This window comes from Naegleria gruberi (genome assembly GCF_000004985.1).
Source record: "Naegleria gruberi genomic scaffold NAEGRscaffold_17, whole genome shotgun sequence".
Lineage (NCBI taxonomy): Eukaryota > Heterolobosea > Eutetramitea > Acrasida > Naegleriidae > Naegleria > Naegleria gruberi.
In genome coordinates this window covers 347,669-375,253 of record NW_003163310.1, presented here as the reverse complement: position 1 = coordinate 375,253, position 27,585 = coordinate 347,669, and the positions used below count along the sequence as shown (strand labels likewise).

At 34.4% G+C, this 27,585-nt stretch overlaps 12 protein-coding genes across 12 annotated transcripts; 9 read left to right on the top strand and 3 right to left on the bottom strand.

Annotated features, from left to right (window-relative positions):
- The first annotated feature begins 1,860 nt into the window (after positions 1–1,860).
- Positions 1,861–3,380, top strand: NAEGRDRAFT_36304 (cystathionine beta synthase). The gene is made up of 2 exons (XM_002678623.1): positions 1,861–1,949; positions 2,228–3,380. Exons 1-2 carry the CDS (start codon positions 1,933–1,935, stop codon positions 3,294–3,296), a joined length of 1,086 nt encoding a protein of 361 aa, XP_002678669.1. The 5' UTR covers positions 1,861–1,932; the 3' UTR covers positions 3,297–3,380.
- Positions 3,381–3,456: 76 nt separating this feature from the next.
- On the bottom strand, positions 3,457–5,056 carry NAEGRDRAFT_79324 (HMG box family protein; the record flags this gene model as incomplete). Its single annotated transcript, XM_002678510.1, has 1 exon — positions 3,457–5,056. The coding sequence occupies one exon, from the start codon at positions 5,054–5,056 to the stop codon at positions 3,470–3,472; it is 1,587 nt and encodes a 528-aa protein (XP_002678556.1). The 3' UTR covers positions 3,457–3,469.
- Positions 5,057–5,421: 365 nt separating this feature from the next.
- On the top strand, positions 5,422–6,394 carry NAEGRDRAFT_57706 (uncharacterized protein; the record flags this gene model as incomplete). The annotated part of the gene is made up of 1 exon (XM_002678622.1): positions 5,422–6,394. The coding sequence occupies one exon, from the start codon at positions 5,422–5,424 to the stop codon at positions 6,322–6,324; it is 903 nt and encodes a 300-aa protein (XP_002678668.1). The 3' UTR covers positions 6,325–6,394.
- A 251-nt stretch (positions 6,395–6,645) lies between these two features.
- NAEGRDRAFT_66246 (jmjc domain-containing protein) lies at positions 6,646–8,373 on the top strand (the record flags this gene model as incomplete). The annotated part of the gene is made up of 3 exons (XM_002678621.1): positions 6,646–6,740; positions 6,842–7,688; positions 7,732–8,373. The coding sequence occupies 3 exons, from the start codon at positions 6,646–6,648 to the stop codon at positions 8,371–8,373; spliced, it is 1,584 nt and encodes a 527-aa protein (XP_002678667.1).
- A 23-nt stretch (positions 8,374–8,396) lies between these two features.
- On the bottom strand, positions 8,397–9,638 carry NAEGRDRAFT_48223 (uncharacterized protein; the record flags this gene model as incomplete). The annotated part of the gene is made up of 1 exon (XM_002678509.1): positions 8,397–9,638. The coding sequence occupies one exon, from the start codon at positions 9,636–9,638 to the stop codon at positions 8,397–8,399; it is 1,242 nt and encodes a 413-aa protein (XP_002678555.1).
- Positions 9,639–9,947: 309 nt separating this feature from the next.
- On the top strand, positions 9,948–10,700 carry NAEGRDRAFT_66245 (uncharacterized protein; the record flags this gene model as incomplete). Its single annotated transcript, XM_002678620.1, has 2 exons — positions 9,948–10,188; positions 10,243–10,700. 2 exons carry the CDS (start codon positions 9,948–9,950, stop codon positions 10,698–10,700), a joined length of 699 nt encoding a protein of 232 aa, XP_002678666.1.
- A 603-nt stretch (positions 10,701–11,303) lies between these two features.
- Positions 11,304–14,081, top strand: NAEGRDRAFT_79322 (uncharacterized protein; the record flags this gene model as incomplete). Its single annotated transcript, XM_002678619.1, has 1 exon — positions 11,304–14,081. One exon carries the CDS (start codon positions 11,304–11,306, stop codon positions 14,049–14,051), a length of 2,748 nt encoding a protein of 915 aa, XP_002678665.1. The 3' UTR covers positions 14,052–14,081.
- Positions 14,082–14,211: 130 nt separating this feature from the next.
- On the top strand, positions 14,212–15,897 carry NAEGRDRAFT_48220 (uncharacterized protein; the record flags this gene model as incomplete). The annotated part of the gene is made up of 1 exon (XM_002678618.1): positions 14,212–15,897. The coding sequence occupies one exon, from the start codon at positions 14,212–14,214 to the stop codon at positions 15,895–15,897; it is 1,686 nt and encodes a 561-aa protein (XP_002678664.1).
- Positions 15,898–16,190: 293 nt separating this feature from the next.
- On the top strand, positions 16,191–17,935 carry NAEGRDRAFT_32733 (uncharacterized protein; the record flags this gene model as incomplete). The annotated part of the gene is made up of 2 exons (XM_002678617.1): positions 16,191–16,259; positions 16,319–17,935. 2 exons carry the CDS (start codon positions 16,191–16,193, stop codon positions 17,933–17,935), a joined length of 1,686 nt encoding a protein of 561 aa, XP_002678663.1.
- A 363-nt stretch (positions 17,936–18,298) lies between these two features.
- NAEGRDRAFT_48218 (uncharacterized protein) lies at positions 18,299–19,300 on the bottom strand (the record flags this gene model as incomplete). Its single annotated transcript, XM_002678508.1, has 1 exon — positions 18,299–19,300. The coding sequence occupies one exon, from the start codon at positions 19,298–19,300 to the stop codon at positions 18,299–18,301; it is 1,002 nt and encodes a 333-aa protein (XP_002678554.1).
- Positions 19,301–19,554: 254 nt separating this feature from the next.
- Positions 19,555–20,475, top strand: NAEGRDRAFT_66240 (uncharacterized protein; the record flags this gene model as incomplete). The annotated part of the gene is made up of 1 exon (XM_002678616.1): positions 19,555–20,475. One exon carries the CDS (start codon positions 19,555–19,557, stop codon positions 20,473–20,475), a length of 921 nt encoding a protein of 306 aa, XP_002678662.1.
- Positions 20,476–20,550: 75 nt separating this feature from the next.
- NAEGRDRAFT_66239 (uncharacterized protein) lies at positions 20,551–27,558 on the top strand (the record flags this gene model as incomplete). Its single annotated transcript, XM_002678615.1, has 1 exon — positions 20,551–27,558. The coding sequence occupies one exon, from the start codon at positions 20,551–20,553 to the stop codon at positions 27,556–27,558; it is 7,008 nt and encodes a 2,335-aa protein (XP_002678661.1).
- Positions 27,559–27,585: the final 27 nt, after the last annotated feature.

Genomic DNA, 27,585 nt, shown 5'->3' with positions numbered 1-27,585 from the left:
TCCTGTACAGAACCAATGTTACAGTATTTTAGAGATTTGATTTGGTATAGAAAATGGCAATTACAAAACACTGTCTTAGGTTCCGATCCTTTTATGTCTTTGCAACATCGTGATAGATTCTACTCTCTTAATGAAAATTTATCAAGAAGAAGTTTATTCCTGAGTAAATGATGTTACCCCTGGTTTTTCTTCTCCACTATCTTGCTTCTTTCTTGTTCAATATGCTTGCATGATTGCTAAAATTGAAGTCCTATCAATTTCTCTAATACTAAACAACATAGTGAATGGATTTGAGGAAAGGGACTTCATGAGAAAAAATGTTGAGCTTTCAGCTATTTTTTAAGGTCTACTTATATTCAGAAGAACCTAGAGAAACTTAATCTCCTTGAATCCCTTAATGAAAAACTATGAGCATTAGAAAATTGTCCCTTGTTTACTTACACACTTTAAATCTAATTTGTTTATTCAATTTACCAAATAGCCCTCTTGTTTGGTTTTCTGTCAGTCAATTCTGTACAGAAAACTTTACAACCACCCAGTGAAGCTTTTTCCAACATGGAATTGTGAATCATATCCAAAGTGCCATTGATATATTGAGCAGTGGGTTGATCAAGAGAGACTGTCCATTTCTCCATTGTCTCTTCTACAGAGCTTGGCTTGGCCAGTTTCCTTTAGACCAATTTCAATTCTCAATGGAATACCATAAAGTTCCCAATATTTGAATTTCCCAATTTGAGTCTTTTCCAAACGATAATCAATCTTAATACGAATCCCATTTTGGTCTAGGAGAGTGAAAATTTCCGTTGACTATTATCCTTATTCTTACAGAAAAAGGAATAAGAACAACTAGAGTGAAGGCAACTTGGTGGCAAGACCATATCCTTGTCATCACCATGATCATAACACCCAACTTATGGCAGCTTGATCAGCTCTTCCGTTTGTTGGAATGAAAGCCTCAATGGTTGTTGTGAAATCTGCGGCAGAAAACTTTTCAGTTTCAGTCTTCCTACCCTCAATAACTGGAACCGCAAGAATTTCTTCATAAGTTCATTTGTGCAATTGTTCCAAATGGTTTCCCCACTTCATAATAATCAAGGAAATCACTCTTGGTAGAGTACCACTCAGAGTAGTTTTCAATCTTCTTCACATCAACACTTTCATTTTGTTTGTTTCCACTTGCTGATGATGTTTTTGGTTTGGAGCCATAATAATGATTTTGAATTGAGGAAATTCATAAATCTACATCATATTGATCAGCTTTTTTATCCTGGATGTATTTTAAGAGTATTATTCAATGTGCATTAGATTAATTTAATAGCTGCAAATTAAAATCTGCAAATTGGAATATGAAGGATTGAAAAATTGTGATTTTTTAGTATTAACAGGACGCTCAATTTTGGCAGCAATGAATTCAAGTCATGTTAAATTTTAATATTTATTAAATGTGAAATGATATTGAGGGGAATGAGATCAGAGTTGAAACACCACAATTTTAAGCAACTATATTAGATATTTTTAATTCATGAGAAAATAATAAACTCCGCTGATCCTTTACAACAACCCAAATCCAGAACGTTCACAAATTTCAACAACCACAATGAAAAACAACATGAAATAATCTGATTTGAAACAACTGTAAATTCATATCCATATTATTTTATTATGCACCAAAAAGAATCCACATCTTACAAAACGACGATTATTTAAAAGGAGCGACGCTGGAAACCAAGTTTACAATAGAGATTTTTAACTCCTAGCTGGTGGTTCATTGCAAAAACTCCTCCAATATTGTGTTGAACCCAGTTAGGACTTGGTTAATGCTTGCGCGGCGACAATTTAAAATTCTTTAGAAAAAAATACATTTTTTTTCTCTTTACCCACACACTTAAAAGAGTCTTTTAGAAAGCAATCAACGCACACTACATAAACAATATGTCTGCCAACAGAGAGTAAGTATTGTATTGTATTACTATCGTAGAATAACAACCGATGTTGTTTTTATTTTTAAAAATCCATCTTGTGTGGTGTTTGTTGCTTTTGGTTTTTTGTTATTGAATTATCCAATTATTATTTATATTAATAATAATTCAATAATTTTGATCCAATTCATAAAATCCACTTTGATGAATATATATGTGCTTTGTTATATGCATTCAACTAAAATTCTACCAAAATTCAATCTCGCATGTTACCCACAAAATTCTAACCCATGATGTTGTAAATGTAGACAAATTTTTGATACCGTACTTGATGCTATTGGTAACACCCCAATGGTTCGTTTGCATCGTGTTCCAAAGATGCACGGAGTTGAATGTGAAGTCTTGGTTAAATGTGAATATTTCAACGCTGGTGGTTCAGTCAAGGATAGAATTGGTAAACGTATGCTCTTGGAAGCTGAAAAGAGTGGCCGTATTAAACCAGGTGACACTCTCATTGAACCAACCTCTGGTAATACTGGTATTGGTTTGGCTTTGACTGCTGCTGTTAAGGGATACAAGATGATTATTACCTTGCCAGAAAAGATGTCTCAAGAAAAGGTTTCTGTCTTGAAGGGTTTGGGTGCTGATATTATCAGAACTCCAACTGAAGCTGACTGGAACTCACCTGATTCACATATTGGTGTTGCTGCTCGTATGAAGGAAGAAATTGGTGAAACTGCTCACATTTTGGATCAATACAAGAATATTGACAACCCAATGGCTCACTACGAAGGTACTGCTGAAGAAATTCTCAAGCAAACTGGTGGTAAAATTGATGTTATTGTCATGGGTGTTGGTACTGGTGGTACTGCTTCTGGTATTGCAAAGAAGCTCAAGGAAAAGGTTCCTGGTATCATTGTTGTTGGTGCTGACCCAGTTGGTTCACTTTTGGCTGATCCTGAAAATGATAAGGTCGGAACTTATCAAGTTGAAGGTATTGGTTATGACTTTGTTCCTGATGTTTTGGATAGAAGCTTGATTGATGTTTGGATTAAGACTGAAGATGAACCATCATTCACTATTGCTAGAGAATTGATTAAGGAAGAAGGTCTTTTGTGTGGTGGTTCCTCTGGTACTGCTATGTATGCTGCTATTGCTGCTGCTAAGAAGCTCAATCTCAGTGCTGACAAGAGAATTGTTGTCTTGTTGCCAGATTCTATTAGAAACTATTTGTCAAAGTTCTTGAACGATGACTGGATGATTCAACGTGGTTTCAAGGAAGGTGACAAGATTGCTGCCAGAGAACGTGAAATGGAACAACTCAAGAAGAGAATGGAAGTTTTGGAAAAGGAAATTTCTACTTTGAAATCCCAATAATCTGACTTATGATTTTCTCACTTATACCTCCTTATATTTTTCTAAACTGTACTAAAAACCAACATACATAAATTATTACTTTGCAAAAACTTATGTCCTAATCTTTTTTATAATTTCTAAAGATCTCTTTGAATTTTACAACAAGAGGAACATCTTTAGTGAACTAATTTTATTTACAGCTCTTCCTTTAACTTCTCCACTTGTTCTTCATAGACATGTTTCTCATCCTCACTCAGGTTCATCCACATTTCATCTAGCTTTTTCCTTACTTCAAAGAAGGATGCGTTTGGATTTTGTTGAGTGAGCTTAGGTCTATTCTGTTTGCAGAACAAGAGGAAAGGTGCACCAGAGATTGGGATGTCCCCAACACGAGTGATTTTTGGTTCCTCTTCTTCAGTACTGCTATCGCTACTGCTTGATTCCTCACTACTGTCACTACTGGAATCATCATTGAAAGATTCTAAATGATCACCACTATGAGCTCTCTTTGACAGTGGTTCTGCACTACTCTGTTGTCTGACAGGTATGTTTCCAGATGAATAGCTCTTTGGAGAAATTCTTGGAATGTTAGTCAAAGATGTACGTACAGGAGGAAGTGTTGGTTGTTGAACTTCATCTCCAACACCAATATTAGTATGAGACTTGACTGATTCAACTCTTTCAATAACTACTTCTTGCTTTACCGAGTCTTCTTGAATAGGACTAGAGGTAACAATACGAGAATCATTTCTCATCAATTCTCTGAATTTCATCCAATCTTTCCATAAAGTGTAAACCTTTAAGGTTACTTGGAATAAGAGTATCTTATTAATAATCAGAGTGATGGCAATCATAAGTATGAGAATTATCAAAATATGGAACCATGAAGTCAAGTGAGTTAGTGCTTGAAAAACAATTCCAGATGAAGGAGTTAAAAACGAGGAGAATGAAAAAACATCTCTTCCCAAATGACCCATTAAGAAACTCAAACACCCCACAAATATCAGCATTAATTGGGGATTCTTCTTGTAATAAAAGTGTTGTTCTGTTATGATATTTCTAACCCATTTGGTGTTTGGAGTTGCAGCTTCTTCAGATTGCTGTTGTACAGAAGCGTTTGAGCTTTCACCTTCTTTCAGTGACTTGCTCCATATATACAGGGAGATTCCATTAATAACAGCAAAAATTAAAAAGCACAATGTACTGAACTCTTTTGTCAAAATGTGGGTAATGATTTGATATCCTCCAAGAGCCCAACTCATACACAAAATAAATATTCCAATACTAACAAGTAGTAAACATATCATCACAATATTCAATTCTCTCATAAAACTATTTCTCCAATGTGGAACTTGTTCTTTTAAAAAACCTTTCGAAAAAACATCGACACTATCTCTAACTGTCAAATCAATTTTTGATAAATTATTTTCAATACTTGTATCCAATTGAACAGCCAATCTATTAGCTGTATTATTTAAACCATTTTCCAATTTATGACCTAAATGATAGAATGCTCTTTCAATACCAATACCCCACTCTGTAAATCCTTCAACTGCAGTCTCTTTAAAAACCTGGGAAAATTTATCTAATTCTTTTGATATTCCCTTTCCGGATACTCTCAAATTTTCTTTAATACTAGTTGTAATTTCCTCTGTACAATTTTTAAGTGATTCTTCAATGGCTGCTCCCAAAACTCTTGCAGCATCTTCACCGAATTGAGTAGCACTTTTTACCAAAACTTGTGTTGGTGCTCTCGTTAATGCATCCACAAGATATTCCATTTTCAAATTATTATTATTCTAGGACTATTTTGATTAAAAGATTACGATCCAATGATGATTTTAGAAAAAAAATTCGTTTTAAAATTATGAACTGTGATCCGATCAATTTTTTTTTAAATTTTAAAAATAAATTATTAATTTTTCATTAATTGATCAAAGCCAAACTTATTGAATAACAAATCCGCTGACCATGTCCTCTTTGACCATCATAGATCTCAATTGATTTCATTGCTGTCGATATTACTTTGTTGGATGAAAAACAAGCTTGAAATTGTCTTCAAGAGGAAAGGAATTTAATAAGTGATGGGAAAGAGGAAAAAATATTTTATTTTTAGATCATTATTGAAAATTATTAATATAAAAAAATGCTCTCATTCCCATCAACAAAGACAACAAAATCATTCAAGCAAGGAGCAAACTTGTCGAGTGTATTATCGAGTGATTTTACTTCACTTTCTATTGGACCTCAAGATGAAGATAATGTTATTCTTCAAGATCCTTGTTTAGATATTTCATACGGATTGGATGGACAACAAGGATTTGCTCTTCCACCATCACTCAATAATTCTGGTTTTATACATCAAAAGGAAAAATTGGAAAAGACTTATGCCAAGGGTACTACAACATTAGGTTTTGTATTTAATAAGGGTATTGTGATTGCAGTCGATTCCCGTGCTTCTATGGGTAATTACATTTCATCACAAAATGTTAAGAAGGTCATTGAAATCAATCCATACCTTTTGGGAACTATGGCTGGTGGTGCTGCTGATTGTCAATTTTGGGAACGTTATTTGGGTATGCAATGTAGATTGTATGAATTGAGAAATAAGCGTCGTATTTCTGTTGCTGCTGCATCAAAGTTGCTCAGCAATATTGTATATCAATATAAGGATCATGGACTCTCTATGGGTACTATGATTGCTGGTTGGGATCACACAGGTCCAAACTTGTTCATGGTTGATAACGATGGTACTCGTTTGAAGGGAACAAGATTCTCAGTTGGTTCAGGATCATTATATGCCTATGGTGTTTTGGATCAAGGTTATCGTGCTGATTTGACAGAAGAAGAAGCTTGTGAATTAGGTCGTCGTGCTATTTATCACGCTACTCACCGTGATGCTTACTCTGGTGGTATTATCAATGTATATTTGATTCGTTCTGATGGTTGGACAAAGATTTCCAGCACTGACATGAATGAATTGCACTATGGTAAATATGCTCCTGAAAAGGGTATTTTGGACAATGTTCCATTGCTCGATGGCAATTAAACTCTCTTCATCTCTCTCAGATGAAAATGTAATGTATAGTTTGTATCAAATAAATTCACTGTTACCAATTAATCTTTTTTTCGAATGATTTATTCTAAACTTAATGCCTTATCTTTTCTCCATCCATGATTGTAATGCAAATCAATCATGGATGTAACCCCATCTACTAAGAGCACCCAAAAACCAAATGTTCATCCTCATGTACATTATTTCGAATTGCCATCCAATTATCCAAAATCGAACAATACACCAAATTGTTCTTTTTAGAACATAAGAAAAAAATACCGGTAAACCTCATTGCATACTCCACACCATTAACACATGACAACAATCACTGCTCCAGGAGTATCTGTTGTTGATCCGATCAACAAGGAACCAGCACAAGCACAAGAAAATTTCAAGCCAATTATTAGAGAGTAAGTTGTTCTTTAAATTAAACAAGTGATCATATTGATAATGATGATGGTTGAATTGTCTCATGATGATGACAATGATATTAACAAATGATGATAATTAGAAAAGGATTGGGTTTACTCCAGGAAATTCCTGATGATGGTATTGTTGAAATTATCATTCCATACCTATCAAAGAGTGAGCTTTGTAATCTTTCATTGGTTTCTAAAACTCTACTCGTATTGAGTGAAGATCATAGTATGTGGAGACAATTTACATTGAATGAATTTCAAGGAAACTTTTGGTATGAAAAATCATGGAAATATACCTATATCCATGCATGGTGGTTGAGTAAAAAGATTGAGAAACCATGTCCATTTACTGGATTTTCAGGTACCTTGTACAGTAGATGGAGTAGATCTCAATTTGACATGTCACTTTTTGATATTCCATTTTCACACATTGAAAGAATACCTGCCGAGAGTATTACTTATGAACAATTTACTGAAAAGTATAACAAGTTTCAAATTCCTGTAATTATTACAGGAGCTCTTTCAAGCTGGAAAGCCATGACTAATTGGAAATTGGATTCATTCTTGGAAAAGTATGGTGAAGTTGAATTTAAAACAGATCAACAAGTTTCACACTTGGGTCCTCATTATTCAGAATTGTACAGAGAATATCTTCAAGATAAAAAGGAAGGAAAGGATTTGAGTAAATACGATGAACACAGAAAGGAAGGCAATATCAAAATCAAGTTTCAAAATTATGCCAATTATATGAAACATAATCAAGATGAAAATCCAATCTATGTTTTTGATTCAAAGTTTGCAGAAAGAGATGTAAGACTTTTGGATGAATATGAAATTCCACAATTATTCAAGGAAGACTTTTTCGAGCAATGTCTATCACTTGATGAAAGACCACTCTTTAGATGGCTGGTTGTTGGACCTGCAAGAAGTGGTACTCAAGTAAGTATTATTTGTGTTAAATTATACTAAACAGAGTAATTAGTTCCACATGGATCCATACTTGACAAGTGCTTGGAATGCCTTATTGAGTGGTCGTAAGAGATGGCTCTTCTATCCAATGAGTCATGTGAGTGAAGATTTGGAGGAAGCAATTGAAGAAATGAAGAGTGCAGAACAAGAAATGATTCAAGAAAAGTTGCAATTCGAAAAGCAAATCAAGACTAAATTATTACACGAAGGTAAAATTAACAAGATTTATGAAGATGAATTTGAAATTAAGGACAATGCTCAACCAGTTCCAAGCTATGTACCTTGTTCTGAACCAATTCAATGGTTGACCAATGAATATTATGAAGCCCTTAATCAAGGAAGAAGACCTTGGGAATGTGTTCAATATCCTGGTGATTTAATCTTTGTACCAAGTACTTGGTGGCATATGGTCTTGAATTTGGATGATACCTTTGCAGTCACTCAAAACTTTTGTGACAGCTCCAATGTCCATTTGGTTTATTCTGATCTTGTTAAGAGAAGCCCTCGTATGGCCAAATTATTGAGAAGAGGATTGCAAAGAATTGGTAAACTCGATCTCATTCGACCATACCTCTCTGAAGAGGAATATAAGGATGCTGTAGAAAAGGCCAATGAAACTGACGATATTGAAATGAAAGATAGTTGCAATAAATAATTTACATATTATTTATTATACATCTATTTCTTTTTCTTTAAAATAGTATCAGTTTCAACTCTGTAAACATAGATTTGATTCCATCCTCTCTCACCAATCAATTGATAACCATAGGTACTCATCACTTCTACCTTTAAACCAGTGCCATGAAGTCCTTCATAAATCAAATATAATGGTTTATAGCCCTCTCTCAAGAAGTTCAATAAAATCTTAACATCTTGACCTTCAGCATCGATAGACAAGACTGAAAACTTCTTTGGAAGCTCACTTTCCGCAGCAAATGTTCCAAATTTGAGAGTTTTAACAACTGGAGCATTACCAAGATTTCCAGCATTTGGATTCTCCTTATCCACAAAGAATTGCATTCCCCAACTATCCTTCTCATCTCTATTGCCCAAAGTTGCTGTTCCATCAGCATCAGTAATGGCAGCCTCCACAAATTCAATACGTTGACGAGGATGATGTTGATCAAATTTAAATGTTCTTCTAGCTCTCTCCAAATTACTCTTACACAATTTCATATTAACTGGAGATGGCTCAACAACAATTGCATCGAATCCCATCTTGATAAAATTGAAACTATTTGAACCACTAACACAATCATGAGCTCCAATATCAACAATGGTATATCTCTTCTCATTTCTATGGATTTGTTCTTCATAATTCTCAAACTCTGGATTATTTAACATGTGTTGAACGAGAACCGAGAATTCACCATCATGAGAAGTATCCACTGCAAGTTGATATCTTGGATTTTTGAAATCTCCCTCAACATCATACAAATAAACACGATCAACCACTTGTTGTAAAATGTGTTTTAAATTTCCTTTACGAACAATTTCATGAACAATAAAATCACCTGCTTGATCTCTTACCCATCGGGAAACAATCATGTAAAGTACAACTCCCAATATAAAGGAGGCAATTAGAAAACCAAGTATTACTAGCATTAATATTTTACAATATGGAAAATTGGTTTCGGAAGTTTGTTCCACAACTTTTCTTCCAACAATACTTTCATCATTTGATGAAGTAAAACTACCAAAAAATGGAATCTTATTGCAACAACTTCTCACAATTCGCCTAAAGATATTAGAAATCTTCTTATTCGAATCGACTGTTCTTTTAAAATTAGGTATTGGATCTGTTTCCTTCTCTACATTCACTTGATGATGGTGGATATTAGCAGGTAATGTATTTTCCTCTGCATTTGACAAGTTACTGGTGCTGCCAGAACTTGTGAATATCCTACTTCTTGTCTCCATATTTTTTTATATTGTTGTATTTCATTCATGCCGAGAAGACCAAGTGTATTGGGAACTTTCTTTCTATTATTGAATTCCCTAGATGGTCAATGGAAAGCAAAATTGTTTGGTCAATTCCAAATATAAAGAATGCAAATAATAAACAATTACATCCACACCAATGGAATTGGTTACCAAATAACCAACCAAACACTATTCCACAATGGAATATTCATTCTTATATGAATCATCCCTCAAGGTTTGTTTTTTATTATTATATTTCAGATAATGATTATTTGAAGTATTGATGTTAATATTGGAAGCTCATCTATGCATAAATCTGAAACATCTCCTCCAATTTTCAATCCTTTCGTTGGACTCGATTTTCAAAATGTACAAAGTGGGTCCCAAGATACCTTTTCAACAAATACATTTTCCAATTCTCAGATGAATTCAACCTTCCCTGTTTGGAAAGATGATGCACAAGAATTGGCACAGGACCAACTGTCCACAATCAGCAGTATCACTAGAGCATCAAGTGTAGCCTCAAGTGCAACATCAAGTTTTAAAGGTAAGTTATAATTATTATATTTAATTTTTTATTATTATTTCAAACATTGTAAAGTCTCAAGTCAACTGTGTAGTAAGTGTCATGGTCGTGGTCACAGAAGAGGGACTTGTACAGAAAAGAGCTGCACAGGTGATGGCGACTGCCCAGAAGGAGAAGAATGTCCCTTTTGGCAAAAAAAGAAGAAAAAGGAAGAGAAGGAGCAAGAAAGGGAAAAGAAGAAACAGGAAAAGCAAGCCGAGGAGTTGGAGAAGGAAAAGAAACGCGAAGAAAAGAAAAGAACAAGAGAAGCTGAACAAGAAAAGAAAGCATTAGAAAAACAAGCCAAACAAGAAGAAAGAGAGGCAAAAAAGAAGAAAATTGCAGATGAAAGGAACGAAAGAGAACGTGTCAAACAACTCCAATCCGAGCAAAAGTTTCCTGGACCTGATGATTTCCATGTTGGTAATCCAATTAACAATTTCCGTAAGCTGATGAATACTGCAAGAGCGGCTGTTGAAGAGCACTTGAAGTAAACGTGCTGTAAATTGTAATAAATTAAATTTCTAAAAAAAATTAAAAAAATGAAGAACGTTAAACACTGGAGAAGGTTTGTAAAATCTAAATGTGCAGATGAAAGAACATCCTTCGTCTTGAACATGTGATCGATAGTAAGAGTCCAACAATAACTGCCGATGATTGGCTATTAGCGCAACTCATCAAATAATAACGTTGTTCCCACAAGCACTATCAATATATGATTAGAGCAAGAAATTCCATGTGTGGACTATCAAAAAACAAACGCAATAGTTTTTAAAAACCAACTAGATACAATTCCACAAGAACAAAATGAAAGGTTAAAAGAGTTAATGTATTTAGAGTAGGAAATGAGCCAGTTGACTGAAGGGAAGTGCTTTCTTTGAGCCAATTTAAATCGGCAAAGTCACCACTCTTTTTAGCTGTTTTTTTTAACTTGCAACAAGTTAAATGTCCAACTTGGAATTACATTATTTAATAAATGCGTTTCCATCACGTTGTAAAGAAAGCACGATCACGTTTCAAAAACAACTATAAAAAAAACATCACCAACGTGATGCAAAGATTAATTTAAAAAAAATACGAAAAATTTAGTGGATGTGATGCCGGAGCAAACTCTATCTAAGAAGTTATTGGCTGGAGATGGGTTGTATCTTTCCTTGAAGTTGTGGAGTCCCTTCCATAACTTGAAAAACAGAAAATTCAACGTTTTTATTGATAATCCCTATGGAGATGGGAACATTAGGTTGTTGTATTCGGCTGCTTGCTTGTGTGAACCAAGTAGTGTAATAAGTACGAGAAATAGCAGTCTTGGTGGTAGTGGAAATTTGAGTGATATGCACATTGACCCCTTGACAAGAATTGTCACATTTCAAACTTCTATTACACCGAAAGAGGTGACACAATCTGATGATGGTAAATCACTTTTTATTAAAGTGGGAAACTATGGAAAGAATCCAGGAAGAACACAAATCAAGTTCGTAGCCCTGGTATTCGAGATCCAGTATCAGAACCAATACTATCAGGCTTACATCACTATGAAAACTCAAAGAGGAAGTGGCGTTGGAGAAAGAGGTTGCACAACCAAAGAATCATGTTTCATTTCAGATGCTGTTCAAAATGAGGAGGATGAATTCATTCAGGCTTTTTTAAGGTTTAACTCTTTAGGCTCTTCTTTAAGTAATTGTTCAAGTCCAACCAACAGGAGGAGAACACCAAACAGGAAGGCAAACTTTGGAAGTGTCATTGTACAACAAATATTGGAAAATTTTATGGAAGGCAAAACAGATTCTCTTGACAGCCTTACTCCTAACATTATTGCTGTTGAACAATCTGACAAAGATGATGATGAAATTGATTATCCAAATCCACTTACTGATTTTTACAATACCGTCACATACACAAAAATCCATTTTGAAAATGGGCCTAAAATGGGTGGACAGCCAAACACTCTTTATTTATCATTCAAAGAAAGCTCAAGAACTGGATTGTATGAAATGCTAAAAAATCATTCAATGCAAAGTATCAGTATGTGGTTTGTACCAAAGGATCACCCAGAAGTACAAGTTGCTCTTCCACAATTACTTCATATCAGTGAAATTGGAAATTATGCTGGCCTCCATTTTGTTACTTCGCCAGTTCTTACTCATTTTGAGAGTGATTTAGAGACTTGTATTTTCTTGGTAATTAATAATGAAATAATAGATGGACTAGTTGACTATACATTTTTTGACACTTCCAAGGCAGCTCAATCAAATAATATTCAACCAATAACTAGTTACAATCCGGAAGATAATGGACAAAGCATGAGAGGGGTTCAGTACACTACCCAACAAGGAGGTAATACCCAAACAACTTCAAACTATTCAAGCTTTGGTTACCAGTGGGACAACTCGGTTCTTAGTAAATACTCCCCAGTTGTCACCATATTGAACATTGGACAATTTGCAAAACAACAATACCAACAATCTAAGGATAAATTTGAGAATTTAGGTCATTTCATTGAAAATTTCCAAATGCAATTCGGTAAAATAATTGACATATTTGGATACAACTTTGCTGGATTCCTCAAATCCAATGGATTTGAGGTAGAAGGTGTCACATTTGAAGAAGTGATTTATCCTGCTAGTTCCAGTGAACAATTAGTAACAATTAAACCAGCTGAGGTCCGAAAAGAAGAAAAGGTATTTGGCGCAGAAGAGGCAACTGATATGATTGTAAAATCTATTCAAAATAGAATTCCTTTAGAAGATGAGAAGATGATTGAAAACTCTGTGCAAACATTGGCACACAAAAAGAGCAGTGACCTTGATACAAAACAAGCTGAAGAGTATATTGTCATCAACACTGTTGTTCCAAAACACTTAGAAGCTAATTACAATCCAGGAAAACGTCACGCCAGAAATGACAAAGTTCCATATCTCAATCTCAAATTTGTTATATACGATGCTAATGCACTTCCTTCCCAAGATGCACAAAACAATATTCCAAAATTGAAAGTGGCTCTTTTCTTTGCCAAGTTTGTTATTTCTTTTGATGACAAAACTCACTTGATAGTTATTGAAGATCAAGAAAAGAAAGAAAATTTCCTCTATCAAACCTTCTATGATTGTAACATTTACAAAGTTAGAAAGAATGAAGAAATTGATAGCTTCCTTTATAGATTGGCTGAATTCAACTGTGCATGGAACTGTTCTCAATTCTATGATGAAAAGAACAGCAATACTGGACATTATGTCATTTCAGTTTTGAAATATTTGAAGATTTGGGATCCATCTGCACTTTGGGCTAAATTTGCTATCAATGTATGTGAAGGCAAACCACTTGAAAAACATGTGACAATTTATCCAGACTTTTTCCACATGGATTCAAAGCAAAGTATCCCAGCAATGCTCACCGGTGCTAAAGCAGCAGAATGTCCAAAATTGAAGGAAACGATAACAGGATATCTGAAACAATCATCAGACGCTCCATTTAAATATCATTTCAGCGGCTATTCAGACGATCCAGAGTTCGAAGCAAAAGCAGCCAGAACTGAATTGGAATTCATGTGTGAATTACTTCGTGAATGTGGTGAAAGTTATTTGAGAAATATGGAAGATGGTGTTCGTGCTCAAAGATTGTTAAAGAAAATAATGCAAACAAATTACGGTCAATCTCTCTCAAGTGACACATGGCAACACTTGAAACAGTTATCTGACAAGCATAATCAAACTTTCCACAAGCAGATGTACAATTTCACTAATTTCTTCAATCTCATCAAGCCAACCCAGAAATCGGAATTTGTGGAAAAGGTAGCCAAAAATGCTTGGACAAATATTCAAAGTGAACATATGCGAATGGTTGATTAATAAATCTATTAATACTCAACAAATTATCTCAATTATCAGAATTAACTGCTGATCTCCTAAAATCATACAAAAAATGCTACCAAATACCTTGCTCCCTCAATACACCATCATACAATCTAGAGAGGCAAGAACTTCGGAAATAACAAACAACTTTGAAGCAATGACACCAATCAAAAATACAACACCAACAACTGGAGATGAATCATCGCCAAATATTTATGAAAATGTTTCAAATAGTTTTAATTCGGAGAGGAGAAATACAAATGGCAGTGGGGTGATTACAAATGAATTGGGAGTTAAATTATTAAAATTGAATAGGAAAATATTGGAGCCAATATTGAAGGATTTGGAAATTGCTAATTTGGTATTTTCATCTGTGAATGCTTCCACTAAAAAGGCATTGAAAGAATTTGTGTTTTTAAAACAAAAGGAACAGATTGAGAGGGCTCAAATTAAAAAGATGTTGGAAGAAAGAAATGCTCAATTACTGATTGACAAGAAGAATAGGAGAAGGAAGGTTCCAAACTCAATTCCACTTAAACAAGAGCAAAACTCTGTAAAATTTGAACCCCCTCAAATAGAAACACCAAAACCTAAGCAAGTGGAAATTCTGCCAGAACCAACACCTCAACCAAATAGAAAATCAATTCCTCAAAAGAAGGCAACCATTGCCCAGAACTCAACACCTGCAAAGAAAGGAACTGTTTCGAAAACTGTAAATGAAAAAAACAAAACTCCTCCAGTTGAGTCAAACATTCCAGAAAAACCAAAACCAGTAAGCAATCAGAAGAAAAAGCTTGAGGATATTCTTGCAATGGCAAGAAAAATTAGAACTAGAGAGGAGGAGCCAGCAACTAGAACTGTAGTTGAGAATGAGGAAAAATATGTAAATATTGAACCTGTACAAAAACAAATTTTGAATGAGGAAACGGAACCTGAGGAAGAGCCACAAAACTCTATTCAACAATCTGAGGAAGAACCTAAACTAAGCTTTGTAACAATTGATGAGAGGTTCCAACACTTTGTTTCTGTTTTACAATCTTTCAACGATGTGAATGAAAGAGTTGAGGAATTATCTTCCAAATTATCAAAAAAGAGTGGATGGCACCTCATTCCTCCAAAACATATTCATTCTAAGAAAACAGCTGCTACTCAACCTCCTAAAATATCTATGCAAAATAGATACAACTCCATTATTACTAAATGCTCGAAAGCAAAGGAATCATTTAATGATATTGAGGATTTCAAAAATAGATTTTGTTTTAATGAGGAAGAAATGAAACAATTGGAGAAAGAATTACTGCTCAACACTAAGGATAAGAGAAAACCAGAAATCACATCAACTAGTATTATTTATTCAGACATTCCAAATAGTTACATTTGTAGATGGTTACCAAAGAGAGTGAATAAGCAAACAACTCAAACTATTGTTCCTCATCGAGATCTTGCCAAGAAATTTGACAAGAGAAGGGCTAGATTCCCCTGTCGATTGTTCAACTTTAAAAATAAGAAAGAACTAGAGAATATCTATCTCAAAAGATTTGAGGTTCAACAATTAATGCTCAAAAACCATTTGTACCAAAATATTTTTAAAGGAGATTCGAATCTCCTTAATTATCTACCACAACTCAAAGAGGAGGGTCAAGAGGATGTCTATTATAAACTTCTCCGAACCCTTGAAGGAATTATCCCATGTGAAGCACTGAGAAATGAAAATCGCAGAAATATAATTAATTGGAAATCCTTTTATCATTTCCTTCCTAGCTCAAATAGTTGTAGTAACAGCTTGACAGAAGAAGATAATTCATTCATTGAAGACACGGAAGAACCATCTGATGAGGAATAAGATAGTCACAATAGAGAGGATAATTCTCATAATTCACAACATTATCAATTTTTCAAGAATGCATGGCAAAATTGTAGATAGATTTTCGTTTGTGTGGGCCTTGTGAAAAAAAGAAGGGCAACAAATTGGGACTAGCAAGCAAAAAAGTTCATGTTTTCGGAGCCAGCAAACACCACCAAAACAAAACACGAACGCATTTAAAGCCAAAAAAAATGCATAAGTCCGTCCAAACAACAGTTAGAAGTGTCTCCTCTACATGCATGAAGACCACTTGTTCTACGAGAGGTTTTTCAATGACTTCATCAAGTAGATTAACAAGTCATGGTACAATTAAATTACCAACTATTACTAATGAACCAATGGTATGTTTTTTTGGATTGTTATCTGGTGCTTATTGTAAACTTGGGATCAATTTTAATAGAAAACCTATGCTAAAGGATCATCCGAGAGAGTTGGATTATTGGCTGAATGTGATAAGATTTTAAAGAGTCAGCCACTTGAAATTCCTTGCATTGTTAATGGAGAACGTATTTACCAATCTAATCAAGATTTAATATTTAGCAGAGAAATGCCTTCCCTCCGTAGTCATACCCTCTATCATATGCACGGAGCTGATAAGCAAGTTATCCAACATGCTATTGAAGGTTCTCTTTCTGCTAAAAAGGAATGGGAAGATATGCCTCTTGAATACAAGTGTGCAATTTTCTTAAAGGCAGCCGATTTACTTTCAAGCCCAGATTTTTATAGATACAAGATTAATGCTGCAACCATGATGGGTCAAGGTAAAACCATGTACCAATCTGAAATTGATAGCAGTGCAGAGTTGATAGATTTTTTGAGATTTAATGCTTATTATGCATCACAACTTTTCGGAAAGCAAATTGACCATCACAGTGCAGGAACATGGAATCGTGTTGAATATCGTGCACTTGAAGGTTTTGTTGCTGCAGTTTCACCATTCAATTTTACTGCTATTGGTGGTAATTTGGCTTGTGCTCCTGCTCAAATGGGTAATGTTATTTTGTGGAAACCAAGTGAAACTGCCTTGTTGAGTAATTATTTATTATATTTGGCTTTGGAAGAAGCTGGTTTACCAAAGGGTGTTATTCAATTTGTTCCAACCAAGGTTCCATCTCATTTTGGTGATGTTGTTTTGAATGATACTAATTTTGCTGGTCTTCACTTTACAGGAAGTACCAAGACATTCCAATACTTGTACAATGAAATTTCTACTAATCTTCCAAAATATAAGAGTATTCCTAGAATTGTTGGTGAAACTGGTGGTAAGAATTTCCACTTGATGCATCCAAACTGTGATGTCGATAACTTTATTAATCAAACTATTCGTGGTGCTTTTGAATACAGTGGTCAAAAGTGTAGTGCTACCTCAAGATGTTATATTCCAAAATCTAAATATGCTACCATCAGAGATAGATTAGTTGAAGAAACTAAGAAGCTTAAGATTGGTCAACCAAATGATCCTACCTCATTTACTAGTGCTGTTATTGATGAAAGATCATTTGATAGAATTTCTGGATTTATCGAAAGAGCCAGAAAGAATCCATCATGTAAGATTATTGCTGGAGGAAATTGTAGTAAGGAAGTTGGTTACTTTGTTGAACCAACAATTATTGAAACAACTGATCCTAACTCTGAAACTATGGAACAAGAAGTCTTTGGTCCAGTTTTAACTATTTATGCTTATGACGATTCTCAACAAACATACCTCGATCAAACTCTCAAGTTAATTGACTCAACTTCAGCTTATGGTTTGACTGGTGCCATCTTTGCTCGTGATCGTGCTGATATTTCCAAATGTGTTGAAAGATTAAGACATAGTGCTGGTAACTTTTATATTAACGATAAGAGTACAGGTGCAATTGTTGGTCAACAACCTTTCGGTGGTAGTCGTACTTCTGGTACAAATGATAAGGCTGGTTCTGAGTATATGCTTTTGAGATGGACTAGTGTTCGTGCTGTTAAGGAAACATTTATGCCACTCAAACACTGGGGTTATCCATCAGTCGATATGGAATAAATCTTAAACTAAAATTTAAACTAATTTGGATTTTATTTGAATTTGGAAATATTCTCAATTCATTTATTTAATGAGAACCTGTTAGGTTATTTGAGTACACTAAAAAATGTCAGACAATAAGCAGGAAAATAAGCAACAATCAAAAGATACAGCATTCCAAAACGAACCAAGATCCCCTCTTTCAAGATCTTTGGCTTATGTTAACTATTCTGATAGTCCAACTTTCATCAAGGAAAACCTTTCCATGTTTCATGTAGAAAACAGAGAAAAGGATGAAAATTTGAATGAAGATGAAAAGAAAGTATCTGAAAAGAAATAGCTTGTTGGTTGACCAAATATAAGTACAAATAAAAGCTGAATAGTTTAATTAAGTATATAAGTGAGTATTGTTGCTACAACAATAGCCAAGAAAAGGAATATGACAATGAGTTGGAAATTATAACTTGTTGAATTATTTCCTATCAATTGAGCAAGTGCAGCATACGTTTCATTGCTTACTTCGTTAGTGGAGAGTCTATTGTTAGTTGGTTCAGTTAATGGTTCGTTTGTGTCTGTTTGATCATTTTCTGCATTGATTGTTTCAGAGTTTGTTTCTGGGCTTGGGGTGACACTAATGACGGGTTCAGGCATATCATCATACAGCTCCTTCTTATTGAACATTCCCTTAAATGAAGAGTTTTGAAGATCACTCTTAAATTGCTCCTTATACTTCTTCAATTCAGCATCGACAAGTTTTATCAGAGCTGGATCTTCTGGATATTTTTCTTTCACTTGTTTCATTAAATCTTTGCCCTTTTCAACTTCAATTCCGTCCAGATAACATTTGGCACGTCTGAAAAGTATTTTCTTTTCAGATGGCTTGTCCTTGTATTCCTTATTGTATTCCTCTGCAGTATCTAAGTGATCTAATGCTTTTGAGTATTTTCCAACTTTCATAAGACATTGAGCAATGTTGAGCTGACAAGCTGTTTGAAAAGGAATTACATAGGTCATCTCCTCAGGAGAAGTTTCAGTCTTTTTGAAGAGCACACCCATAAAACGATCCACTTTGGCATATTCCTCAACTGCTTCCTCAAATAAATTACGACGATACAAATCATTTCCCTTTTCTTTCAATAATTTCAAAGCTCCCAGTCTATTTTGAAGAGATTTAGGTAAATGATCAAATTCTTCCAAGCTAATATCCTTCTCAGTAAGGGTTGATTCCTTAGAAGGATCGGAAGATGTAGTGTTTGCTGTTGTATTTTCATTATTTTCTTCCACAATGGCTTCCTCTACAACTCCTTCCTTTTCATCCATTTCCTTGCATGTATCACAAACACATTCTTTCTTATGTTCTCCAGATGGTGGCTGGCTTGCTATCATATTGTATTCAATTCTTCTTATTCCGAGAGAGAAAAAACAAAACCCTTCCTTTTTCAAGTTTGTTCTATTTTTTGATAATTGTTTTGATTTCCGCAAATACAATTCAAATTTCCCTCCAAAAAATTACATTTTAAAGTTCTTGAGAAAAAACGTGTTATGATTGAAATATTAACAATTTTTACAAAGGAAACAATAATTTATTTACATTCAATAAATTCAAATTTATTATAATATTTAATGCAAAGATGAAAAAAATGAAGAAGGGAGTGGTTTCACATTTTGCCTCCAATGTACAAGAGGCTTTCCGACAAACATATTTTAACGTGTCGAAATTGATTGAACAAACTAATGGACCACATAATAAGGTTCCTGTGCTATTGAATGAATTGCAAAGATTTAATGCAACACTGGCGGAATATAATCAACGATTTAAACATCAAAAACAAACTGTGAAAATGGAGGACCAATTATTTCCGAAGATTAATTTTTATAGGATGAGTTTATTTAGTTATCAATTGGGATTGTACACAACAGAGTTGATGAAACTTTCTTGTATGAATCCACCTAAGGAGGCTAGAAAAAAGTTTAATGCTTCGATACCAGTTCATCAGGCATTATTACTACAAAATCAAATGATTAACATGTTTTTACAAAATCAAACTTTTTATAGATTTGAATTATTAGGAAATTATTCCGATGATATCTCAATAATTATGGAAAAAAACAAGGAATTTTCATCGAGCATTGACCCATTATTCAAGGATACAATCTTATCATCGTATTTTAAGGGAATTAATTTATTTGATCTTTATTTCAGATATTGTGAGACATTATATCAAGAGGGAGTGTACAAGTCATGTCTTGTAGCCTATCAGAGATGTATTCAAGAATCGAGAGAAGTGGAAGGAAAATTCTATAGCACACCAGAAGAAATATGGCAATTAAAAGTAATGCAAGCCATGTGTTTTTATAAAATTGGCCTCATTCACACAAGACAACAAGGTAAATTTGAAATTTTAGGAAAAGAACCTTTGGATGATGCACTGAAATATTGGTTTGACCAAGCTCACAATGCCCTACCTGAACAAACTTTTGAAGAGATGGATAAAATTACAGGATATCACTTTCTACTTTATAGTGAACTTGACAGAGAATTGCCAAAGTTGTTGGGATAATAAAATCCATTTAAAAATACCACCAAACTTTTTATTTGGAAATTGTAGTTTTCCCGCCAAAGACAATACAAAAAAATGAAGCAAGTTGTTGGAGGTGGAACTCAACAACGTAAATTGAAACCCATTGTATCTAGGAGTTCTAGTAATCAACAACAAGTATCATCAACAACTCAACAGCAACAACAACAACCATTATTAAAAACTAAGGCCAGCCTCTCTGCAAAAAATCTCATACAAGCTGCTGCTAAGGAAACACCATCCGATTTAACTGCATCAAACGATAATGATTGGCAAACAAGAGCATATGGTGCAGTTGAACTTGTAGATACAGCCTCAGCTTTTTCATCATCAACGGAGCACGAGATTGAAGAAATATCACCAGAGGATAGAGTCCCTTACTATGATGCCTCTCTAGATATCAAAGTCTCAAATGTTGAGAAAGCAATTAATGGAAACAAATTGGCATCACAAGTAGTACAAGAACTAGGAGAAATTGTTGATGATAATACAGATACACTAATTGATGAAGAATATGAATTGGAAAAAAAGAAATTAGTAGTGCTAAAGGATCTGCAAAAAAAATACCCTCTCTTTAACTCGCTAAAGGATCAACCCCTTTTTCTTTCCTACATTTCGGAACCAACTTTGCCAAGTCAACTTCCAATCCAAACAACACAGGAAGATGGTGAGGAAGAAGAGGATGAAACAGATGAAGAAAAACAAACACCAAAGGTACAAGCTCCTGAACCAGTTGTGGAGAGAACCGTGATGGGAAATGTTACTCTAGCAGAAATATTATTGGAATTGGAGTTGGAAAAAGTACAAAAGAAAAGGGATGAAATTGTTGATGGTAAATCGTCGATAATGACAACAGCTGCTTCCGATAAAGTTAAATTCAGTTCAGTGCCTTTCAGTGAGCAACGAAAAACTTATTTGGATTATAGAAAGGAGAGGAATGAACTTTTAGAACAAATGCAGACGCTGCCATCAATTTCGTACAAGGAACCAACACACAAGTTATTGGAAAAAAAATTGGATTTTTCTATTGAGAAGAAGAATTCCAAAACATATATGGAGGGATTTGTTTGTAATTTCTATAACTACTGGAGAGAAATACTAAGATTACAATACTACAAAGTTAATACAAGATGGCAAAAATTTGCAGATAGGTCAGATATTATTGAAAGAGCACAACCTATGTATCAAGCAAGAACAATAAGAATTCAACGAGAATTTGAAACAGCTTCCATAAGGGAAAAGGACATCCAAGCACAACTTGGGAAATCACTTTCTAAAAACATCATTCAACCTTCTGACCTACAGACGATAATTAGAAAACAATTGTATGATATAAGATCAAGACGAAAAGTAGATCAATTTCTCGTAAAGATGAATTGGTTACCGTATTCTGAAAGGTTTAATTTATTTAAAAAAGCATTTGACCTCCCTGGAATGCAGACAGATTGTAGAGCACCAGCCCTTTCAGTTGTAAAAACAGAAATTGAGGATCAGTTGGAAATGCTGAAAGAATGTGTTGAAATGAAAAAGCTTCCTGCTGATGAAACAGGTCAAGAGTTTTTATATTTGGTAAGAAATAAGTTTGATGCTATTTTCAAAGCCCAATCAGCGAAACTGAAAGTATTGCCTTATCCTTATAAGGATATAGACGAGAAAAAAGCAGAATTGGCATCAGACACTTTCACATATCTCAAGGAGTCTAGCTGGAATAGAGATGAGGAGTTTAAATCATCTCAAGTCTTTTTCCCTGAATCCTCTTATTTAGATCAAAAACAAAGGATTTTACTAACAAACGATCTTCGGGTGGATCCTCAATTACAAATTGAATGTGGATTTTTACATACAACAGAATTACAATATGCTCGTAAAAGGCTGAAGGAACAATCAGACACTCATTTTAAGAGAGCAAGAGTGGAAGATGAAGTGCAAAATTATTTGAATGAAGGATATGTAGCAGAAAGAAAAACTGCAGAAAGTGGAGAGGAAGAACAGTCAAGCAATGAGAACAAGTCTTTATATAACAAAATTTCAGCTTTGTATTTATTGAGATTTATTAGAATAAGGGAATTCAAGAGAAAGCTTCTTGATTTGCTCAATTATTTTAGATCTGTCGAAAAAAGATTATACTTTGATTCTACTGGGTATTCTATTAAGCAAGGAGGGAATAGTTCTACATTTATTAGAAAATTCTTTGTTGCAGCCGACGATCTGGAAAAAGCAACAATATCAGACTCTCTTCCATTGGATGTAACATATAGGGATGATAAGTATTCTCTACATTTAAAGAGGGATGTGGTAGTTAGAGATGCGAACGGTCTCAAAGTAATGTATGATAGTGCCTTAAGCGATTATGAAGAACTGGAGGAACGGTTACTAAAGATTGGATCTTACTTTATTGAAAGAAACCAAGCTACCCATCCCAAACTGCAAGTTGACAGATTTATGGTTCTTGAAAGTTTATTAGAAAGCGAGACTTGGTATCAAGATTCAAAGAGAAAGGTTATTGATTGTTATATGGAAGCCTATGAACATTGTTATGAACCAAAAGAACAAGAACGTTTGGCAACTGCTATTATGAAAGTTATGAGACAAACACCAAAATTGAATCTCGAGAGTCAATATTTTTCTGAAAGCTATGCATCTGAAATTATTTGTCATGAGCTTTATCACTCTTTACTGAAGGATATTATCAAAGAACAAATCAAAGATGAGAGAGATTACCTCTCATTCATTTATGAAGCACTGGAACCAACCTCAGAACGGTCAGGTTTTCCAGACAATATTAATACAGAAAATTATGCACAGACCGAACTATTCCCTGGCTCCTCAAAGATAGCATTTTTAGACTTTTTCCCTTCTATTGTTACTATTGGCAGAATACATGAACATCTAGAAAAAGTAGTTAACAATATTAATGGTTCTTTCAAGTTTAAAAATGTACTTTCTCTGAATGCTGTTAAGAGAGCTGTTTTGCAGCAGTTAATAGTGGAATGGAAGCTTATTTCTAAGGAGGAAAAGATTCAAAGAGCACTCAAAAATAAGCTCTCCGACGAAATTGACGATGCAAACTTATTGGAGGATCCAAACGAATTAATTTACATGCTTGAGGGTGTAATTGAAAACGAAAGGGCCAGTAAGCATAACGATGATCAGGAAAATGTTGTACAAAGAGAGACAGAAGGAGGATACCACATGAGTGAAAAGGAGTCAACTGCTCTACAATGTTTTTCTAACACAATTGAAATGATTACTCTGTGGAAACAACTCTCAAAAGAATTACACGAAACAGAGATTTTATCTTCAGTTTTTATTTCTCAATCAAACATGATTGGTTCAACCCAACAAGTCACCAATCCAACATTAGCTCCTATCAATTTTGATAATAAGGATCTATTTAATGAATCAAGAATGGATACCAGTGAAATAAGAGCTCAATATCTTACAAACCTTGCAATAGTTGAGTTTGATAGTTCTATGGCTGAAGTTAATTTTACAACATTTGATGGAATCAAAAGGTTGGCTACTTCAGTTGGATTGTTTGAACTTCGCCACGTATATCAATACCAATTACTCCAAAAGATACTTTATGAAACTGCTGTAAAGTATAATCAAACACCAATGGATGAATACTTTGTCAATCAAGAAAAGAAGGAATTCTTTTTGACTTCCATGAATACTAATAACGACACCTCATTATTCTTTACAAAGGAAGTTTTACAAGAATTGTTCCTATCCTTCAATAATATGAAAGTTCCAATCAGACAAAGAATACTTAAAGAATATCAAAAATTGTCTGACAGTATCATCAAAAGCAAAAGGGCCAACACTGTTAGAAGATACTTGAGAGAACTTAAATTTCGATTATCAGCTAGTTTTTGTAGTTCCATGATGGCTGCTATTCAACCATATATTCTCAAATGTGAAGTTATTGAAGTGGTAAAGGAATACAGAAATCTGGTTTCAACTATTCCAGAAGAGAGTGGATTTTCATTGGGAAGACCTGAGCACAACGTGCAAGTTGCATCTCATGGTGTTGTTTCAAAGAATAAGGATGATCACTCCAACAAGTGTGTTCTTGCTAAGGATGGTGAGGTTGTAAATATAACTTATGTTCCTCATTATGTTCAAGTGATGCGAACAACATTCATTCAAGTCAATGAAGAGGTAGATCCTTCTATCGAAAACTTCTCCAATCTACTTCAAATTTTACAAAGAATTTATTTGATTTTGCGATTCTGGACTGTGAGTATTCAGGCAACTCAAAGACTATACGATGTAACTTTGAATGAAGGAAATGGATTGTCAAAGCCACTAGGCGACTTCTGCAAAGCATTAATTTCTGAATTAGAACATTTACGTCAACCTGAAAATCCTTTGTCTGTTATAATTTACTTGAGTTCTAAATGTGATCTCTTATTCCACAAATACCTACTTGTATTGGATAATTTAAAACACAAGTTAAGGAAAGAAAATATGAACTCGTACACTATTCCTGAGAAATACTTTTTACAGCTTTGTAATGAAAAAACAGAAGAGGCGATAATAGACTCTCAATTCTTCACCTTTTCTCCTTGCTACATGGATGAAGAAATAAGAATCAAGTACAAAGGAATCGATTACCAAAATGCTCATATCCTTCCTCTTTCATGTTTAAAGTCTTTCCTTCTGGATTTCCCTGACTCTGAGAGAAACTATTTCTCAGCTGAAGATGCGAATGTTTCACTTTGTATGGAAGAGTTACTAACAGAGGAGAAAGTCTATGCAAACAGTATGCCCGAACAAGCAATTAAGATTCAAGTAGAATTTGTGAAAGCATCAGTTCTAATGTACAGACTAAGAGATATTTTCTTAGAATTGAGTTGTGAAAATTCCAAGTTGATGCTTATGGATGAAGCAAAGATGGAAGATTTATACAATTTTACTGTATTTAGAAAAGCCAAGAGGATTTATGAAAAGCAGCTCAAAGGTCTCATTGCTACCTTAGAGCAAAAGACAACAAATGACATTTTTGATGTAGCTACTCAGCAAAAAGCCAAAAGAAAGAGAGAAAAGGAGCTCAGAGATAAGCAAGTTCAAATTTTATCGCAGGAAATTTCAAAACTACTAATCTCCAAACATATTCAAACAATGAAAGAGAATACTTCTGCCTTGAAAAAGGAGTTATTCGCTATGGAAGAAAAAGATTTCGATGATACTACTTTGGACAGCAAGTTAGATATTTTCCACAACTTTTTAGAAACATTGACCACCAGAGGAGGTAAAAGTACTTCGAAAAATGGTGAAACAATAATTACTATTTATGAGAAAGAATTAGAAAAATCATTGGAAGAAGTAGGACAAAAAATTAGAGACTGGAAAAATGATTATGTACAAATTGTAGAAAGCAAGACATCAGAAATAGTCGATCACCTCAAACGAAACTTGTTTTCTTCTGAGCAAAAAGTAAAGTTTTTACTTTACAAACGTGATGTAGATAGAAAATCTCTCAAGCGAAGAATTGACGCCGAAGTTGATGATAAGAATTATGATCTAGTATTTTTGGTTAATAACATTCTCTGGAAAAACAAAGAACTCGATCACAGACTCAAAGAAGTCAAATCAGAAGTAAGGAAAGAGCTTGTTGGTGAATATGAGGATCTTGTACGAAGTCTTTACAAAGAACTTGTTTCCACCAACGGTAAAGTAGCTAAATTCAAAAAGGATTTCTTGCAAAACTTGGATCAAAAGTTTTACGAAGTTAGAGAAAACACCTTCTTTGAAATTGCTACCCAAAAAGATTTTGGTGACGCCTCTTTCAAGAAGAAAGCTATAGATGTGGCAATGGAAGACAGTGAGTTGAATAAGCTTAGAAGAGAAAATGAAGATTTGAAAGTACAACACACTCAACTCCTAGCCTTACACAAAATCAGAACAGTTTCTCTCCGATCAAAATATGAAAAGTTGATCAAAGATGCAGAGCTTAAACGTGATGAAGCCCTCAAAGAATTTTATGCAAGCAAATATGAGGTTGGACTTAGAGAAAATCAGCTCAGACAAGAGTTACTCAAGACTCAACAACAACTCAGTAATGCAGAAATGGAAGTTGAACAATTGAGAAAGGACTTGCAACTTCAAATCAAGAACAAACAAAAACTTGTCAATTGGAAAGTTAAAAATGCTCAATTATTAGAAGAACTTGAAGAGAAGGTTGAGAAGTATGAAAGATGGAGTCATACCAACGTAGATAAGCTCTTACTAGAATTGGAAGAAAAGAAGAGAGAGGCTGGTCACTATGAAAAATTGAAGGAAAGAATGAAAGAAAAGACCAATGCCATCGATTTCAAGAACCAAAAGACTATAGAAACTCTTAAAAAGAAACTTGTTAAAGAGCAAAGTCTTAAAAGTAAGATAATGGAGCAACTAGAAACCTTAAAAGATTACAGAGATTCAACTGGACAAGTTGATTGGCAAGGAAAATACCATTTATTGACAGAAGATTTCCAACAATTAACAAAGGAAAACGCTATTCTTAAAAATGCTCTAGAAAGATATGCCAGTGGCCAAAATGAAGATGTTTCCAGTATTTTAATGAATGCTCCTCTAATGTTGGATGGCATAAATGGTACTCCTTCTCCTCCAAGTTCTGGTAGAAAAACTGCTTCACCTTCAACACTTTTGAGACCAATAACCGAAAGTGAATCTCCACAAAATGGAATGAACGGAATTTTCATGATTGAGCAAACAGCTGCAAAGAAAAGACCGGCCACAAGTGGTGCTGCAAGAGCACAAGCTAAGGCCAATAGTAATTCCAGTGTCACACAGCAACAATTACAACAATTCAAAAAGGCATCTCAAGCTATTGGTTCTATTTCCACAACTTTGTCTCGCCCTTTAACAGTCCTACCAACATATGGCAAGGATAAATATGGAGCTATGCCACTCCAGAGTCGTCGTTCAATGAGTGCAGGTGTAAGAAAGCAAACTCTCCTAAATAATGTAAATAGTAATGTCACTAGTACAGCTAACAGTGCAAGCACTAGCAATAATTTGGTTGCGAATAGTCAACCTCAATCCTCCCTTTTGTAAAAAGTTAACTTGGAAAAATAAATAATT